This window comes from Nicotiana tomentosiformis, chromosome 4 (genome assembly GCF_000390325.3).
Source record: "Nicotiana tomentosiformis chromosome 4, ASM39032v3, whole genome shotgun sequence".
Lineage (NCBI taxonomy): Eukaryota > Viridiplantae > Streptophyta > Magnoliopsida > Solanales > Solanaceae > Nicotiana > Nicotiana tomentosiformis.
The window spans coordinates 68,526,790-68,546,448 of record NC_090815.1 but is presented as its reverse complement, the minus strand read 5'-3'; the positions used below and the strand labels follow the sequence as shown (position 1 = coordinate 68,546,448).

At 36.7% G+C, this 19,659-nt stretch overlaps 1 protein-coding gene and 1 long non-coding RNA gene across 2 annotated transcripts; one reads left to right on the top strand and one right to left on the bottom strand.

Moving 5' to 3' along the window:
- The first annotated feature begins 1,260 nt into the window (after positions 1 to 1,260).
- On the top strand, positions 1,261 to 2,063 carry LOC138910639 (uncharacterized). The gene is made up of 2 exons (XR_011415777.1): positions 1,261 to 1,328; positions 1,691 to 2,063. It is a non-coding gene; the product is annotated as an uncharacterized lncRNA (long non-coding RNA).
- Positions 2,064 to 3,375: 1,312 nt separating this feature from the next.
- LOC104100526 (protein S-acyltransferase 11-like) lies at positions 3,376 to 14,871 on the bottom strand. Its single transcript, XM_009607778.4, has 4 exons — positions 14,715 to 14,871; positions 12,914 to 13,139; positions 4,720 to 5,018; positions 3,376 to 4,005 (listed from the first exon to the last, which is right to left on the bottom strand). The coding sequence occupies exons 1-4, from the start codon at positions 14,781 to 14,783 to the stop codon at positions 3,520 to 3,522; spliced, it is 1,080 nt and encodes a 359-aa protein (XP_009606073.1). The 5' UTR covers positions 14,784 to 14,871; the 3' UTR covers positions 3,376 to 3,519.
- Positions 14,872 to 19,659: the final 4,788 nt, after the last annotated feature.

Sequence of the window (19,659 nt, the reverse complement as noted above, 5' to 3'; positions counted from 1 at the left end):
GCATGAATTTATTTTTTGGATAAGCTTAGACAAATCATTTCAAAGGAGAAAAGAAGCAATGCTTTGTGTGCTATTTTTATTTTCAATTGGAATGTTCTACTTTTATTTTCAAGTTGAACACCATTTAAATACTAAAGTTCTTGATGATGATAATTGAATCGACAGTGAAAATCTTCGTGTATGGTTCATGCTTTTAAATCTTTTGAGCTTCCCAAGGGATGTACATGTATTTATCTAAGTTTTAAGAATTATGTCCATTTAAATACTGACTTTTAATTGAATTATAATACCTAGATTATAAGGACTTTATAAGTTTGGTGTAGGAAAAATTAATTACATGCAGTTTTCAAATAACCTAATTTGGTTTCTGTAAGTCTTCACCATTTTTTCAAAGTTACTTCGTCAAACTCTAATAAATCTTCCAAAGTTGACATTCAATATTCTAATATTTGATCTTCTCTTTTATTTTACATTGTGAAAGAGTTAGCAACAGTCAAGTTGTCTTCGTGTGACCTATAGGTCACAGATTCGAGCCGTGAAATCAGCAAGCCGCCTACATCACACCTCGTTGGGATACCCTGTGTGAACGCAGAATACTTTGTGAATCGGGCTATTTTTTTTTAATTTTACATTCTCAAGCTTAACTTTTTAGATTCTTGATGTAAGTCTTGAATTATAAATGTAGTTGTTTGACAGGCTTCATTACTATATCAGTCTGGAAAGGGTATCGGACCTCACACATGGTCTTTTTTTTTGGACCTTGTATGTTTTTTAATCTAATTTTCTAGCTTTTACTAGATCTAGAGAAAAATCTTCAATTTTAAAAATATATTCATCCCACATTGAATACCACATAAGCGCTAATTAATTAAAATATTAGGTAATTGGGTAGACCAGTGAAGAGAAGTGCAATAGTTTTTGTTTTCCGATGTGAAATTAATTCAAAACTTTAAAGGAATTTTTACATATCTATGCACTATTGAAAACTTTATTACCCTCACTATTCAAGTTTAAATTTAATTACATCATATATACAAATTTACCAATTATATACACTTTAGGAATTAAATGAGTATCACTTTATATTAGGAATCAATTATTTCTCATCCTTATTCTCTATCCCTCATGCTCTCTCTCTCTCTCTCTCTCTCTCTCTCTCTCTCTCTCTCTCTCTCTCTCTCTCTCTCTCTCCTGCGCTCTTTCTCTCTCTACGTCTCTCTCTATCTCTCAATCCCTTAATTCCAGTAATGTAGAGCCAAGGAAAAGAGAGCAGCAATTCCACCATTGACAGCCATTAAAAAATTTTGAAGCTTTGAATTCGAATTTGGGTTATTTTCAAAAAACATTATTTGTTTGAATTTGGTGTTGTTGCAAACAATTGGGAATTCTCTCTACGTCTCTCTCTATCTCTCAATCCCTAATTCCAGTAATGTAGAGCAAAGGAAAAGAGAGCAGTAATTCCACCATTGACAGCCATTAAAAAACTTTAAAGCTTTGAATTCGAATTTGGGTTTTCAAAAAATATTATTTATTTGAATTGGGTGTTGTTGCAAACAATTGGAAATTCTCTCTACGTCTCTCTCTATCTCTCAATCCCTAATTCCAGTAATGTAAAGCAAAGGAAAAGAGAGCAGCAATTCCATCATTGACATCCATTAAAAAGCTTTGAGGCTTTGAATTCGAATTTGAGTTTTCAAAAATCATTATTTGTTTGGATTGGGTGTTGTTGCAAACAATTGAGAATATGGTTTGGAGTTTATATCTCAATTTTGAGGGTGTTTTGGTGAAGATTAGACTTGATTTTGGCTGAATTTCAGATTGAAACTCGAAGAAGAAGAAGAAGACAACATGACATACATTATACTTACAAAATTGTAGTAAAATTGTAGAAAAATTGTATTCTGTTGTTTATATATATTTTTTTATTTAACTATTATATGAAAGTTGAACAATATTGTATAAAAATTATATTTAAGTTGTATGATATTGTAGTTGTATATAACTGAGTAAAAATAATGTATGAAAATTGTAGATAAGTTGTAGATAAGTTGTATAATATATAATTAGTTGCGTGAAATTTGTTTATACTATGTATAAATCAGATACAAAATATACAAAAAATATATTATATAAAATTTGTATAAAAATTGTATTTACGTGGAAAATATTATAACTAAATCCCTTGATTGAAGGCACTAATAATGAATTGAGAGCCTTTTAAGGTGAAATTTATATATTTTGTAAACAAAACTTGTGTAGGTCGGGTAAATACCAAAGCATGGACATTTTTCGTAATAAGGTTTCAAATAGTGTATAGGAATAAAAAAATCCCAACTTTATATATGGTAGTTTCCTTAATTTCACAACAAAAAAAAAAGGTATGAGCGTGGAGACTCCTAACTAACGACTCTTCAATTCGTTCAATTAATGACGCATGGTTTGAACTTTGAAGCTTAACGACGCATGGTTTTGAAGGGAAAATTGGATTGCACAGACCCTCAAAAGATTTGGACATTCATACAATTGTATCATCACAGAATAATAATGATAATGAAATAATAGAAATAAATATTTAAAATAAGAAAATTACAGAATAAAAGAAAAAAAAAACAATATGCTCCTTTAAACATTTCTTTCTTATTTTAATTTGCTATACTTTTTAGTTTTACTTTTATTTATCTTCTTAATTAACCAAAAACTATTTGAGTGGATTCATCGCCCAATAAAACATCTTTCTTTTCCTATAATTGAGAAATCACCCAAAGGCCAGTGACGTCCGTTCGAAACTTAGTGGATAATAAACATACTTCTTTACATTTCTCCACTTAAATATCGAATATGTAAACCATGATGTGCGCCTAAGCCACACATCTCTGTGTTGTATTCTTACCGGTTAGACCAAAACCCTAAGGGCTAAAACATGATGATATATTTTCTGCTACGCAAAAGAATAAAGTTAAAATATAACAGACAACCCCGCTTCTTTGTGTAGTCTAATTTAGTTTATTTACTTGAAAAATGAATAAGAAAGCTGGTTTATGTGGCATTTCAAACCACAACGAAGGTGTGTGTGACAAGTGCAGTGCAGATCTCAATGTAGGTTTCTGCAATTCTCCATTTCTCGAAAGATATTTTTTCATTATTCATTAATTAGTTTTTTATAAAACAGTCATAAGAATTTTGACATTTCTTGAAAGCAGAGGTTACAACTGTTAGGTGCAAGAAGTAGTTCTGAGCGGCCAAAGTGTAAAATGCTAAATTTTCAACTGTTTCAGCTATCAGGTCATCTGGTTATTAGCCAAATTGTCAAACTTAGAAGAAAAAGATATAGCAGAAAAGCGATTGTAATGTAGGCAAAATGGCTATCTGAGAAAATGAACAAAGAGATCTTCTATTTATCCCCTTTTTCTATATCTATTTTGCATGACATTGTTTGCATCTATCTGAATGATTCAATCCAAGTAAAGAACCAATTGACGAGAAACATTCAAAGGAGGAATCAGTTCACCTTCCCAAGCTTCACTTCTTGTGCTTCTTCCTAGAACTGAAGTAGATAGGCAAAAATCTTGTCGTCGTAGGAAAACAGCCAAAGAATTGGATAAGATTTTGGCAATCCTTATCTGCAGTTTCATCGCCCTCTGACGAACTTATATGACTCAAGTATGTCTTACCCTCATATATGAAGCAGAGTTGCTGCCACAGCAGCACAGTTAAACCTATCAGGATAGAAACACTAGCAATAAAAAGGTACACAAGAACAAGCCCTCTCGCGGGTACGAACAATGTAGACTCGAGAAATGCAAATAAGACATCTTTCAAGGTTCTCAAAAACAACTTTTGACCGACAGCTTCGTTCAAAAGGCGAATTGGCTTGTGCCTTAGCAGCGGCCAAAAATGAAAAGCTGCATAGGCAGACATGATGGACACATATATTGTGCTAATGATTGCTGAAATAAGGAAAATGATGAAGCTCCTGTGGTTAGATGCACCAACACAATTGCCAATCTGGTGCAACAAAAGAAGCACATTCATTACTCTATATAATTTGAGTTTCTTTTTTTCTAATATAATTATTGTCAGTTGATTAAGCATGAAAGATCACTGCACAAAAACATTCAAGTTTCTCATAGTTGACTAGTCTAAAACACAGAACTGAAAACGAAGTAGCAAAAACCTTCCGATAACCAGAATGTGATGGTATGAAGAAGGAGCTCCCAAACATGGAGGCAATATTTCAACAAAATGCAGCCAATGACCGCCAAGTTTAATCTATGAAAACATGACATTTCAGTGCCTCTCAATTATTTTTTCCTTTTTGTGGGGTGTGGTGGTGGGAGTGGGGAAGTCGGGGGATAGTTTTAAGTGAAAAGTCGATCTTCATAAAATTAAGTTAAAAGAAATGATTTGCTAGTGAGGTCTAAGATATTGCATTTTGTTTGCAAGCGTCTAATATATTAGTATCAGTCTTACAAAAGTCCATCACGGCGATTAAAGATTTCTCACATCAGAATTCCTTAGAAAGTGAAGAAACTACTACTTAATGATATGATGCATTTTTAGGGAAACTCTCAGAGCAATCTACATGCAAGTTATGATTGTCATTTTCTTCTAGTTTCTAAAATTTCACAAATTTCGTACTGGAAGCAGATAAATTCAAATGTGTAACATTCTAAAAGACAAACATCTTCTTGAAAATGCAAAAGAATAATGAGAACTTACAATTGGGCAATGATGATCCATATCCAGTATACACATTCCACAAGAACGGCAATGGTGTGCCCTAGGCGTCTTTGGCTTTGAACAATATTGACAAAAAGTATAATTCTCAAGCCCACCTTTTTTAACAGCAGGATAGCTACCCCAGAGTATGTCTGGTGGAGCACCAGCAGATCGAAATGCAGCAAGGCTAAATGCGGACAAGGTAGATATGGACAATGCTACAGCAATTAAAGAGTGAACACTACTGCAGAAGTAACTGATAGAAAATACTATAGGATAAATTGCCCAAACACCACCACCTGCACTACCCAAAAAAAAAAAAGAATCAAAACAGAAAGCTAAATAAACATAAAAGTATTAGATCCAGCAACAAAATTGAGATTAAAGCTGCAATGAAGTATTAATATATTTAAATGCAACGTGGTACAAGAAGATATACACAAACAGAAACCGATCAAAGATATTGAAATCTCTAATTAGGAGAATAACTCCATATAATGTTGCAAGAAGCAAGATTTTGATGCATTCAAAGACCAGACTAAGAAAAAGAAGTAGAGGAAAAAGCTGATTGGTACAAAGAGCAGACCGATTCTAAGGGAGAGACATGATACAAACAACAAACACCTATACAAAGGTACATAAACGCAACAGAAGTACATAAAAAATAGGAATATGCCTTCTTGGAACTTGAAAAGGTTAGAATGTTGTAATGGTTCTTTGTACAAATGCACATACAACTGCCAAAAACACCATCATTCTCACCCAAAAAAATATGCCAGACACACTATCATTCTCATAATAATAATAATAATAATAATAAGAATAATATTAATAATAATAATAATATTAATAACAATAATAATAATAATAATAATAATAAGAATAATAATATTTATTATTATTATTATTATTGCCATACACACCAAGCTTCAGAGCCAGGATAAGTTTGCAAAATAAGATAAGGGTTCAATAACATTCTTCTTCTTCAGTTTATACATGTTCTTCCAATCCCAAACTTCCCTAATACTTGATCTGTGGTAGTTCCTTTTTCTAAGTTGTTGTCAAACATCTTATTGTTTCTTGCAAATATAAGTGCATGTCAAACAAAACAGTAACACTAACTTGAATATAAAACTTGCAAGTTTCACTGTCAGGCAAAACAGTTTCACAAATCTACGTATAAATATGCATAACACTTGAGCACCCAACCTAGCCTCTTCAGCTATCATTTCTAAATAAAGTGCTACCACTTAATGTGCATTTGACTTAGAATCCGACCTGTTGTCATAATACAGACAGTAAATGATTGTTTAGGCTTCATTAAACATACTTAAACGTCAAAATGCATATATATTCTCAAATAAAAATGTACTCCAAGTGGGCTTCAAACCTTCCAATTCCTACATCATTTAGCAATTTAGGTTTTCAATTAAATATCTCACCAGGTGTAATCAACATGAATCACTAATTCTTTTAAGGTAATGTTCTTTTAGATTGTGAATAAACTATATTGATCGCTTAATCGTATAACATTCATGGTGCGGTCTTGTGGTCTTATTGTGAAGTGGTTCAAGCTTTGTTCCAAATTTGATCATATACACATAGCCGATACATACTTGACAATGCCCAACATGGGGACACCTTGATTTCAATGTGTCTAAGGAGCTACATTCCCCAGACAAACTTTTGAATTCGTAACTCCATAAAGTCAGTAACTGATCCTAAAAAAAGGAAAGAATTATATTAGGTCACTGTTTAACGAGAAGTCTCAACAACCTCTGGACTGCAAGAACCGCATAAGGCATGTCTATATAAGCCTAAAACGTTGCTAGATAAGTATGCAAAGCTGAGTAAAGACTCCTGCTCGGAATTTCAGGAAACAGACTTCACTCATAGAAATGACAGACTGTACAAGAGGCTGCACGTGTTTGAACTATGAAAGCTTAAGTACCTACTGAATAAGCTTATTTTGATTAATAAAGTAAGATTTTATTGAGAAACAAAACTAATCAGCAAAGAAGAAAGTGCCAAAAATGTAGAAATATGTTGCAAAATCCCCCCTTTTTAGTCATATAAGGAACTGACAAAGCCAGGAATTCTATTAATATCATAAAAGACTTTCATTTTTCGGAAAAAAAAAAAAAGAAGAAAATTTTATATTTCATCCTTTGCATATCTATAGCTTTATCTTGAGAGCATGTCGTACACAGGCCAAGAACTGAAGAATGAGATTGAGGGGAGCAAAGAGGGGAAAGTTTGGCTCCAATTTTCAATGATAAGCAGACACATTGTCCCCTCCCTTCCTCTTTTCTTTTTTTGGATAACCGTGGTGTCCGGGCCAGCTTGCCCGCACCTCGACTAATTCCACGGGATACCTGCTACCTCCCATCAACACTTAATGGCCACTTTCTCTTCCTATGGTCGAGCTGGCTCTCGCTTCCTGCATTATGATTTTTGTTCTAGATTTCATTTCTCCGTCGTGCGCTCGATCTGCGTGCCAGGGAGCAACTTAAACAAAGAAGAGTTGGGTGCGGTCTGAATTCACGCACGGCCTGGCAGCCCGCCCGCCTTTTTCCGTTACACAGAGAAATAATCAATCCCAATGGATTCATTAATGATAAGCAGAAATATTGTTCCCTCCCTCCAAAGGACATTACCAGAACAGATTGGCTCTTTCATTGGGACCTAACAAAATGTGCCAAAAGCAACTTAAACAGAGGTAGACTCCGCAGATATATACACTTCCAATATCTTTGTAGGCCAGAAAGTGGTAGACCCCAAACACGCTTATACAATTTTATTTACACAAGTGTATGAAGATACACTAGGTCTGCTTCTTCATTAATAGAATTGGAGCCCCTAAACTTGGACAAGGAAGACGGACCACGGGGTGGAGGGAGGGGTATTCCCAGATAAACAACCATTTGACGACATGAAATGTTACAGATCTCTATTTACTAGGCTATAATTATCTTTCCTTGTATATACTTCTATAGCTGACTTCTAGGAATTAGGAGATCTAGTTACCTTAGTTAAGACATTCTGCATATGTATATAAACAGCTGAATCATTTGAGTATAATATAAGAAAATCCTCCAACACCTTGTTTGTAACATGGCAACAGAGCCTCTCCCAAGAAGGTGAAGTAATTTTGCCGAAGCTTGGTCTTTGATTTGGTATCACCGGAGTTTGGTGATAGTTAAGTGTTGCTAGAGTTAGGGTGTTGTCTGAAACTTGGTAGGTGAGCATCTCTGGCGACATAGAGAGAATCAGGATCCGGTGGCCTGAAAGTACATGTGTGCGTCTCACGTGCCTGTAAAACCCATCTGATGCAGCCAATTTCGACGGAGCGTGGATGCGCATGGACGGTCAAATCTTAGTCTACATTGTTGGTCCGACGTTGTCTTGCAGATTCCGGCCTAGTAATGGTGGTTCGCTGATCAACAGACCTTTTTTGGGGAAGAACTACCTTGGACCAGGTCTGTCGGTCTTTCTTTGTCAGGTTCGGACTCGATTTTGTTGCTACTTGGTTTATCTGATTCTATATTCTGTTGGGAGATTGCCGGTGAGTGCAACTTCGAGTTCTGTTGCTGGTTGATTTGAGGCTTATCTTGGGAAAATTTGAAGTAATCTCATTATATTTGTTGAAACTCTTTTTGCTCTCCGTTTGCTGATCTATTCCTACTGTTGGATCGATTTTGTATTTTGGAAGGCTGCGTACAATAGACCCTTGTGGTTCGGCCCTTCCCCGGACCCCGCGCATAGCGGGAGCTTAGTGCACCGAGCTGCCCTTTTTTTTGTTATTGATATAGTGGGTTGCCTGTGCATGGAGAGTTATCTGATTGCTGGGTTTCAGTATTATACGTGCTTTTTCTGTACCTTAATCCCGGCATATTGTTACTCAACTACCAGGTTTCTTCTAGTTCTGCTTTGTGATTTGATCTGTGTGGAATAAGACTTGGTTGAAACTCCTGTGTTGCTGATATTTTGAGTCTAAGATCTGTTAGAGCTTTCCTATTTGTGGGAAATTTCGGTGGATCCTCCTCCAATTTATTTTGGTAGTGTGAGTAATTATTTGGAAAGGAAACAAATGATGAGTAGTGCTAAAGCAGCTCTGGTTTCAGTGGATGAACTTGCAAGGTTCTGTCAGTATCGAGAATCACTTAAGCAATCTACTCCAGTTCCTACCCTTGTTGAGTAAAGTAAAGCTTGTCTTATCTCCTCTCCAAACAAATGGGTAAATTGATTCTGGTATCACAAATCACATAACAGGTAATCCTAATATCTTTTTTAATTTTCAACCACACAAAGCACCTTCTCCTGGTGACAGTAGCTGATGGGCCAACTGTAATGTTGTGGGATGAGTTGTTAAACCAACCTCATCTACTACTCTATTATCTGTGTTAAGTCTACCAAAGTCGGCCTTTAATTTGATTTCTGTTAGTAAACTTACCAGAAACCTTAATTGTTGTATCTCGTTCTTTCCCGATAATTGTTAGTTTCAAGATCTTAAGACGAAGCAAGTTACTGGTGGAGGACATTTTCTTGCATACTTCAGTATGTGTCTCCATTTGAAGCACATTTGGGACATCCTTCTCTGCCTATGTTGAAGAAGCTTTGTCCTCAGTTTCAGGATATTTCTACATTGGACTATGAGTCATGTCAATTTGCAAAATACCATCGTAGCTCATTAGGTCCAAGGGTAAATAAGCGAGCTGAGCTTGCTTTTGAAATAGCTCTCTCTCTCTCTCTCTGATGTTTGGGGACTATTTCTTCTTGTGTCCAAAGGTGGGTATAAATATTTTGTTACCTTTATGGATGATGTTTCTAGGATGACATGGATTTAATATATGAAAAACAGATCTGAGTTGTTTTCCCATTTCTGTGACTTTTGTGCTGAAGTTAAAACTCAATTTGATACTACTGTGTGCATATTAAGGAGCCGAGGGTCTATCGGAAATAGCCTCTCTTCCTTCATAAGGTAGGGGTAAGGTATGCGTACACATTACCCTCCCCAGACCTCACGTGTGGGATTACACTGAGTTTTTTGTTGTTGTTGTTGTTTGAATGCATATTAAGGAGTGATAATGTTAAAGAGTACATGTCAGAATCATTTCAATCCTACATGAGACATGAAATTCTCCACCAGTCATCTTGGGTTGATACACCATCTCAAAATAGGATTGTTGAGAGGAAAAATAGGCATTAACTTGAGACACCTCGAGCACTGTTATTTCAAATGAAGGTTCCTAAACAGTTATGGACCAGTGCAATTTCAACGGCTTATTTTTTGATTAATCGCATGTGATTTACCGTGCTTGCTGGTGGTATTCCTTACAGTGTCCTTTTCCCAAAGAAGTCACTATTTTCATTGGAGCCTAGGGTGTTTGGAAGTACATGTTATGTTCGAGATGTCCGACCATCTGTTACCAAGTTGGACCCGGACCCAATGGCCTTAAGGTGTGTTTTCTTGGACTATTCTCACCTTCAGAAGGGGTATTGTTGTTACTCTCCTAAACTTGGCAAATATTTGGTATCAGCTGATGTGGTGTTTTCAGAGAACACATCATTCTTCTATGCACCTCCCATTTCTACAACTCAGGGGGATGATGAGCGGCTAATCTACCAAGTCACAAATACTGTAACTAAACAATGAGGTGATGTTGTTTTTTCTATTGAGCACCAGCCAACTATTGTGTCTCATGAGAATGTTGTTTCTTCTATTGAGCATCAGCCAACTATTGTGTCTCACGAGTTAGTAACCGGCTAGCCGCACCATCAGCTCCAACAAGACCGCCAATTGTTCAAGTTTACTCTAGGAGGCAAGAGACCAATGGCACATTTCCTACACCAGTTCCTTCTTCATTGGATCCTCATCCACTTGATTCTCCTCCAGAAGATCTTGACCTTCCTATTGCTTTTCGAAAAGGTATTCGACAATACAAAACCATATGCTCCATTGCTATTGTTGTTTCTTATGACCATCTCTCTCCTGCATCTAGATCTTTGGTTATCTCTCTAGATTCTATTTCTATACCGAAAACAGTAAAGGAGGCCTTGGATCATCCTGGATGGTGTGATGCTATGCTCGAGGAAATACACGCTTTAGATGAAAATCAAACTTGGGATCTGGTGGATTTACTTAAAGAAAAGAAAGCAATAGGATACAAGTAGGTCTTTGCAGTTAAAGTTAATCCTGATAGCTCTATCGCAAGACTTAAGGAAGACTTGTGGCTAAAGGCTATGCTCATACTTATAGGGTGAATTATCCGATCGCGTTTATCCGCTTATTTATTTCTCTGGCCGCTTCTCAACATTGGTCTTTACACCAGTTGGATATCAAAAATGCATTCCTTCATGGTAATCTCCACGAGGAGGTGTATATGCAGCAACCATCTGATTTTGTTGCTCAGGGGGAACACGGGAAAGTTTGTCATCTAAAGAAATCATTGTATGGATTGAAGCAAAGTTCTTGTGCTTGATTTGGCAAGTTTAGTGAGGTAGTTCAGGAATTCGGGCTGAAAAAAAGCAATTGTGATCACTCGGTCTTCTATAGGCAATCAGTAGCCGGCCTTATCCTCCTTGTTGTATATGTCAAAGACATATTCATTACAAGAAGTGACTGTGACAACATCTCTTCTCTCGAGTCTTTCTTGCATACTAAGTTTCACACGAAAGACTTGGACCGTCTGAAATACTTCTTGGGAGTAGAAGTTTCTAGAAGCAAGAAAGGAATTTTTCTGTCTCAGAGAAAGTATATCCTTGACCTACCTGCAGAAATTGAAAAGTTGACAGTCAAGCCTTGTAGTACCCCAATGGTTCCTAATGTGCATCTAATGAATGATAAGGGGACCCCTTAGATTATCCAAAGAGGTACGGGAGGCTAGTTGGGAAATTAAACTATCTCACTGTAACTCATCCAGATATTGCTTTTGCAATAAGTATCGTTAGCCAGTTTATGTCTGCACCTACAATCAACATTGGGCAGCTCTAGAACAAATTCTATGTTACCTAAAAGGAGCACCTGGACTTGGCATTTTAAATAGCAATTATGGGCATTTTGGCATTGAGTGTTTTGCAGCTGCAAATTGGGTAGGATCCAAAATTGATATAAGATCTACTACCAATTACTACGTCTTTGTCGGTAGAAACTTTGTATCATGGTGGAGTAAGAAACAGAATGTTGTATTTCGGTCTAGTACAGAATCCGAGTACAGAGCAATGGCACAATCCACATGTGAGGTCATGTAGATACATCATTTTTTAATTGAAATTGGGTTGAACCATCCTACTCCAACAAAACTTTGATGTGATAATCAAGTTGCTCTCCATATAGCCTCAAGTCCGGTGTATCATGAAAGAACCAAACAATTGAGGTTGACTGTTATTTTATTCATGAGACAGAAAAACTTGATTTCCACTGGCTATGTGAAGACAGGAGAACAACTAGTTGACTTGTTCACAAAGGCGTTAAATGGAGCTCGGGTTGATTACCTTTGTAACAAGCTGGGCATGATAAACATCTATGCTCCAGCTTGAGGGGGAGTGTTACAGAATCTCTATTTACTAAGCTAAAATTATCTTTCCTTGTATATATTGATATAGCTGATTTAGGAGATCTAGTTACCTTAGGACATTCTTCATCTGTATATATGGCTGAATCATTTGAGTATAATATAAGAAAATTCTTCAATACCTTGTAACATGAAACAGTCTGTAGTGCAACTCTTTAATAATCAAGAAAGTAGGAAATGCAGAACTATATGGCTGAGACTAGTATTGCAGTTCATACATCACACACAGTAATATGGTCTTTAGGTCAACGAACTTTCTATGAGTCGTTTAAGGCCACGTGTGCCAATATGAAATCATATTGCGTCACACTTCTGATCAGAATGAATCATGAATGAGATGCTCAAACCATTCCCAGCAGAAACCAGCATTTCCAGTGTCAAAGCCACAGGTCAAATCTTAGCAATAACATCTAATAAACTATTAACCATGCCAGCTACTCCACATAGGAGCAACAGCTTCTACAGATGGAAATGAAAAAGTATAAATGGCTGCAGGCATATTGGAGAAAAGGAGATATAGAAGATAGAGAAAGCTATGAGCACATCTAACTCAAATTTAGTTGTTCTGAAAATATTTAAATCACAAAAGCAGGGAGTATTATAAATGTTCAATCACTTACATATCACAAATAACATAAAGACAACGAGCACACCAACAAAACACCAGTCTCGCAAGCGTCTCCACTTAGAGTTTTTTTTCTCGATTTTAACTGCATTCTGGTTAGTTATTGCTCCGCACCAGAAACACTTGAAAGCAGGTGCATATGGGGGAACAAGAACACGAAGCCCACAGCCCCAACATGTCGTCTCATGATCCTCAATAAGAGCTCTCACATAGTGCTCCCCCTACATAGTAGTATATGAATAAACAGCTAAGCTTTTCAGTTGTGTTGGTTCATGTATGTCTAAAACTTTCAAAGTAGGAACGAATAAAAGAAATTAGTGAGATCAAAAGAAAGATACTAAAACTTCGGTACGAGATTCTTTGGGAATAACTTACAAAACTATCCTGCCTATTTATTTTCTCTGGGGACATGCCAAGAATTGATCTTTTTAAAGATATCTATAACCCAAATTTGAAGAGAGACAAGATGAGAGACAAAATTGGAGAATGAGGAGGTCATCCCTAAGGAATCTGGGTGGAATTTAGTAGATGCTTCTTCTTCTTCTTCTTCTTCTTCTTCCTTCAAAAATTCTGCCGGTTTTACTGCTTAGCCAGTATTGTTTACAGCTTTAAAATGTCAAGAGACTCTTGAGTTTTTGCATCCGCGAAAACAAGCAGCTACCTTTTCCACTATCAAAAAGACTACTGAACCTGCTATAAAAAAAATGAAAAAAAAAAATAAAAAAAGGCCTTAATGGCACCTAGAATTGCTCTTCTTTCAGGAAGGCCAGTAATATGTTGGAGATCCGCCACTCTCATCCTATATTATTTCAAGTTTGGGTAGATCAGGCAGCAAACTTATTCACGAATTTAGCCATGTGATTGATTAGCAGTGGAGCATGTAGCCTTAGAGCTACGGGTTCAACTGAACTCTGTACTTCTTTCATGTAACATAGATATATATATGTGAGAAATAACAAAATTTTGATAAATATAAGATTCTGAATCCATAATTTTGAAGGTTGAACCCATCAAATTAAAATTCTAGATCCGCATCTCTTGATTAGCTATATTGTCAATTGAAAAAAAAAAATTGAAAGAATTTGATTAAAAATTTATTAACAACTTCTGGAGATTAGTTAGAAAAATAATTGAATAAAGATATATATGAAAGTTTTTTTAAGAAAAAATTTAAGGCCTCTTCATAAAATTTTGCTTTAGGCCACCGAGTTTGTTAAGCCGCCTTTGGGTGTCTCAGCAGCCTAATTCCACCTCCCACCATCACCGGTACCGGTACCGGATAACTCTACCTACTAATATTTAAGCACATGAGACCAAGGTTTTGAACCTAGATATGCAGAACTCTAAATGCTCAGGGCACACCAAGTAAGAGCGGAAGAAATGGCACAAACAGTTGGCTTGACAGCTAAGAATATAATATAGCGTTCAAGAAGTAGCATAGTTTATCTGCCTTAATGCTTAAAGATATTATTTTACCAGCAAAATGTTCCCACTACAATAGGCAAGCAAATAGCAGAGTTGCAATTTTTTAGGAATTCGAAAACAAAACTAGCAGGACAAAAACAGATAAATTTGGTAAACATTAAACGGCTCAAAATACGAGAAAGAAAGAGACCCTTTATCTCTTTCACTACAAATCAACTGATTAACCATTCATTAAGAATATTTTTGAGGAGAAAGAGAATCAGAAATTCCAGAATCAAAGAGCTCAATAGGGGTCAACTAGAGAAGCAGAATTTCATACGAGGAAATAGTAAAAAGAGAGAGAAAAGGGAAGCAGCTCTGACGGAGAATACCTGAGGAACAACGTCGTTTGAGGGGGAAATCGTCGCCGTGGAGGTGGTGGTAGAGACGGCAAAATCCATATGTCACGACACCTGCAGCGCTGTTCTGCTATTTGTTTATGTTCTGGCAAAATTATATATACATATTTTTTTGTTACTGTAAAAAATACTCGTATTTTTAGCCATAGTAATTATAAATGCTTAATTAATTAAGTATAATTTAGTGATATATGTCACGTGTTTATTGAATTATTATAAACAGTAGGATTTTAGTGTTTATTGAATTATTGTAGTGATATACAAGAGTGGGTTGCTTTAGTGGTAAGCACGAGTCACCCCAAGAGCAAGGTGTGGAGTTATTGGAGTATTGTTGTTGTCGTGCCTCTAACTTGTTTTTAAGTTTTGGTTTTGACTTTAGACAAATTGATGATGAGCTTGGTCTGTGAAAGAAAATGTGCTTATTTGAATTTAGGCTTTGGAAAATTGAATTTGAAATATAATTTTATTTAAAAGATATTTACTTTCTAAAGTTCTAAGAATATTTTGGTTGGTTTAATATTGGTAAAAAATAACTAGTAAATAATTTTATTTGCAATTAAATATATATATTTCAAATAAATAGATAAAAAAATTAATGAAGAAAAACAGTTTTAAAAGAAAACCCTAACGCAATAGTAGTATCCACCCTTATCGCTCAGTACCCCGACAATAATAACAATATCAATCACAATCGCACGGCAAAAACCTCGTGCCAAAATCCTAAACAATCTGCACAACATGTCCACATATGCAAATCACAACAACACAATAAGCCAAATTATTATAAAAGATATAAGCTCATAATCTGTCAACAAGGTGCACAAGGACATGAAAATAAATAAATGCGGATGAGGGTTCAACATATAAAGCATGACTACGGCTAAATCATTTAGCAGTGATCCCATAAATGCCCAACATGGTATCAAAAAAGCATGATAGCAAAACAAGGCATATAATAGCCTAAGAACTATCCGGATCATGAGTAATCACGGAGCACGCATAAACACTCGTCACCTAGCATATTCGTCCTCCCCACCACATAACAAATACCATAGCCAACGAGAAATTACCCTCAAATTCAAGTTTAGATAAGTTATGTACCTCACCCGGGCTAGTCTTCAACCTCGAATCGCGTAAAAACCTCGATCTAGCTCTCCAACTGTGCAAATCCAAGACAAACATCATCCAAGGAAATCAACAATGTCATAGTAAACGATTCCAATCCATAAAGTTTTGATCTTTTAAGAACACCAAAAGTCAACCCGGGCCTGCGTGCCCAAAATTCGAAACCAATACCAAAATCTTATAACCCATAACCTGCCGAGTCCAAATATATAATTAATTTCTAAAATCAAGTTCAAATCGGTACTCAAATCCCTAAAATACACTCTCTTAAAGTGTAGGCAAAAATCCCAAATTTTCTTTCAAAATCTCAAGTTTTAAGTGTATAAATCTATGGGTAATCAAGATATAAAGGCAAAACCAAGTGAGAATGCTTACCTCCAATGTAGGTGTGAAATTGCTCTTCAAAATCTCCTCTTCCCCAAGTTTAGTCAAAATGTGAAATAATAGGCAAAGTCCCGAAAATAGCAACTTAAATAGTTTGCCCCAGCTGTACACTACGCGAACGCGACCTCAAGCCCACATTCGCGAAAAACAACACAACACAGCGCCTAAAACCTTCATCACGAACGCGACATGAACTATGCGAAAGTGAAGCCCAACTGACCTCTCAACTGCGCGAACGCGAAAGACCAAACGCCAATGCGAAAGGCTGCTGACCAGCCTTCTCCAACACTTTGCGAACACGAAGCTACCTATACGAACGCGATAGCCAAACTCCACAATACTCCGCAAATGCGAGATAAATCACCTGCCGCCCAGAACACTCTACGCAAACGCGATACTCTGATTGCAAACGCGAAGCACACCAGAAATCAGCAATGCAACACAACCAAAATGATCTGAAACCACCCGAATCACACTCGGGACCCTTGGGACCCCGTCGAATCATACCAAAAAGTTTAAATATATTATCCAAACTTATCTTAAGGCTCAAAATGCCAAAATTAACATCAAAACCAAGAACGTCGAAGAAGATCAATCTCTTAAGTTAATAAACTTCCAACTTTGAACCAAGCGTCTGATTCAATCTAACCAATCCAGAACGAACCCAAACGTTGCAAATCAGTCCCAAATGACAAGACATACATATTCTAATTCTCGGAACAACAATCCAACCACGATTGCCTCAAAATCAACTCCCAGTCAAATTTGTAAACTCTCCAATTCCTCAAATTGCCAACTTTCGACAAATAGAGCTGAAACCTTCTAGGAACATCCAAATTCAAATCCGAACATACGTCCAAATCTAAAATCACCATACGAACCTATTGAAACCATCAAATCCTGATTCCGAGGTCGTTTACTCAAAAGTCAAACCTTGGTCAACTCTTCCAACTTAAAGCTTCCGAATTGAGAATTTCTCTTCCAAATCAACTTCGAACCTATCGAAATCAAAACCAACCATACACGCAAGTCATAATGTATAATGTGAAGCTACTCAAGGTCTCAAACTGCCGAACAAAGTGCTAAAGCTCAAAACGGCCGGCCAGGTCGTTACACAAGTCTTATCCATAAACAAATCCAAAAATCCTTAAATGTCGCATATGAGTCTTGAGCCCACTGGAACCTTCTCGAAAGTAATTCACCTTACTCTAATCCCAAATGAGCAGCCAATATGCACCGAACAACACGCGCTCCACTAGCACATAAATATCCAAATGAAGCAACCGGGCGATTCATTTTCCTTGCACACTACGTCCACAACGAGTATCAAACCTGAATTATACCAAGACCTCTATATACCCATAAGGTGTAGTACCTCATGCATCCAACCGATCCCTTGCTCGAAGTCATCCTGGATGAAATATTTCTCAAATAATAGTTAATCCACAAGCACATCCTAGTCCAAGAACTATAATAACACAAGCCCATAAGACCTAATCATTGATGATAAATTCCCCTACTTAGCTCGAAGCTACAAAACACATCATCTGATAAACTACAATACCCTTCCTTCTTAACTTGCCATGACCTAGCACTGTTATCCAACTGAATCTCTTCGTAAGCTCAATAGCACTAGTCAAAACACACTCCAATCATCTGCCGAGGGCAAACTCATCCTCATGACTGTCAAGCCAACTTCTTCAAGTGCTCCGAAATGGTAGTATATGTGTTCCGCTGAATAGAAGGAAAACTCTTCATAGAAACCTCCTAAGGATCACACAACCTCATACCTTCTCGCAGGAGATAACCTGCCTGCTAGCCTCGAATCGACATCTTAACATGACCCTACCATGGTCGCAACAACTAGGCAACCAATTAATCCTTCAGAGTCTGCACTCGTCAACAAGATATAAGAATCAACTTCATTCCTCAAATGAACAACTAAAAGATCCACTGACACACCCACTTCTTAAAACTGTACAATACATCGAGATGATGATCATGTATCCATATCTCTTTGCATCCCATCCATAAAATCATAAGTCATCAGTGCACAACTGATGCAGAGTACTCAATATCACTTACAGACAAATAGGAAGAAATAAAAGATATCGGCTTCAAGCTGAAATAATATCGCATGATATAAAAAGAAAGAAGGGAAGTTTCCTAGATGCCCTGTAGCCTCTTGAAGATAGGTATGGATGTCATCCTAACGATCCGCAAGACTTTGCTAGACACTTTCTCATGAATCGTAGAACCTATGAACCTAGAGCTCTGATACCAACCTTTCACGACCCGAAACCTCACCAAGTCGTGATGGCACCTAATCCAACCCGCTAGGTAAGCCAAACAGTATAAGTTACTACTAAACTGAGAAATCATCAATATATTAATAAAAGTGCAAGATCATTCAATACAACTACTCCAAGGACTGATCGTACAAGTCATGAACCACTATGATTTAGATTTACAAAGCTGGCAAAAAAAATAAATACAATATCTGTTTAAATGTCACATAAATAGAAATGAGGTCCTAATTTACCATGAACAAATGCTAGCTCAAATCGGGAACAACGGTACATCTTCAATGCAAAGCTCCATCTTCCACAACTACTCAACTCCAGAATCTGCGTGCAAGGTGCAGAAGTGTAGTTTGAATATAACCGACCCATTTTCTCAGTAAGTATCTTGACTAAGCTCAGAGAAGTAGTGACGAGGTTTTAAGTCAAAAGATACTCAATTTGCAAACCCTGTGCAACTCAAAATACAGAGAAAATACTCCAGAAAGACAATTACAGACTAAAGAATATCAACAGCAAGGATGCAACACCGGGATAGGGAAATAAACAACTCTACCAATTAGACAGGTTCAACAAATACAACTTCTTCCAACCCCGCTCACAAAGAGGTATGAAGCGTATCATATGTGAGCCCAATACACATACATGACCGTAAACATGTGCCCAACATGGTCCAATTCTGTATCGACTGCTAAATAACATATTCAAGAGAACCTTTCAAGAAGCAAATACATCAATGCGTGATGACAACGTTCTTATCACATCAATCTGGTGCGCTACCAACAACTCAATAAAACATATGATATCAACTCCATGTAGGTATATCCCTCTTGACAACCAAATCATCAAATAATAACAGAGGCATAGATTAGCATGTTAGAAACAACGCAACAAACCATGTATAAATGCATGATACACATAAGGAAGTCATATGCACAAACAAGAATTCCACTCACATACCACCATAGAAACATAATCAATAAAATTTCCCCATACCATCACATAACATCCCCACAATGCCACCCTTATTTCGCTGCATGTGCACATAACAATGAAATGCCTCCCATATTTCTCCACATGCGCATATCGCCACTATTATTTCGCCACAA

Bases quoted from the DNA above. Each gene is read 5' to 3' on its own strand.
- LOC104100526 (XM_009607778.4), bottom strand. From the start codon at position 14,783: ATGGATTTTGCCGTCTCTACCACCACCTCCACGGCGACGATTTCCCCC. The intron at 5,019-12,913 runs GTAAGTGATTGA...TGGGTAGTGCAG, and splicing joins CTTTATGTTATTTGTGATAT to GTGGTGGTGTTTGGGCAATT. The intron at 4,006-4,719 runs GTAAGTTCTCAT...TTGTTGCACCAG, and splicing joins TGGATCATCATTGCCCAATT to ATTGGCAATTGTGTTGGTGC.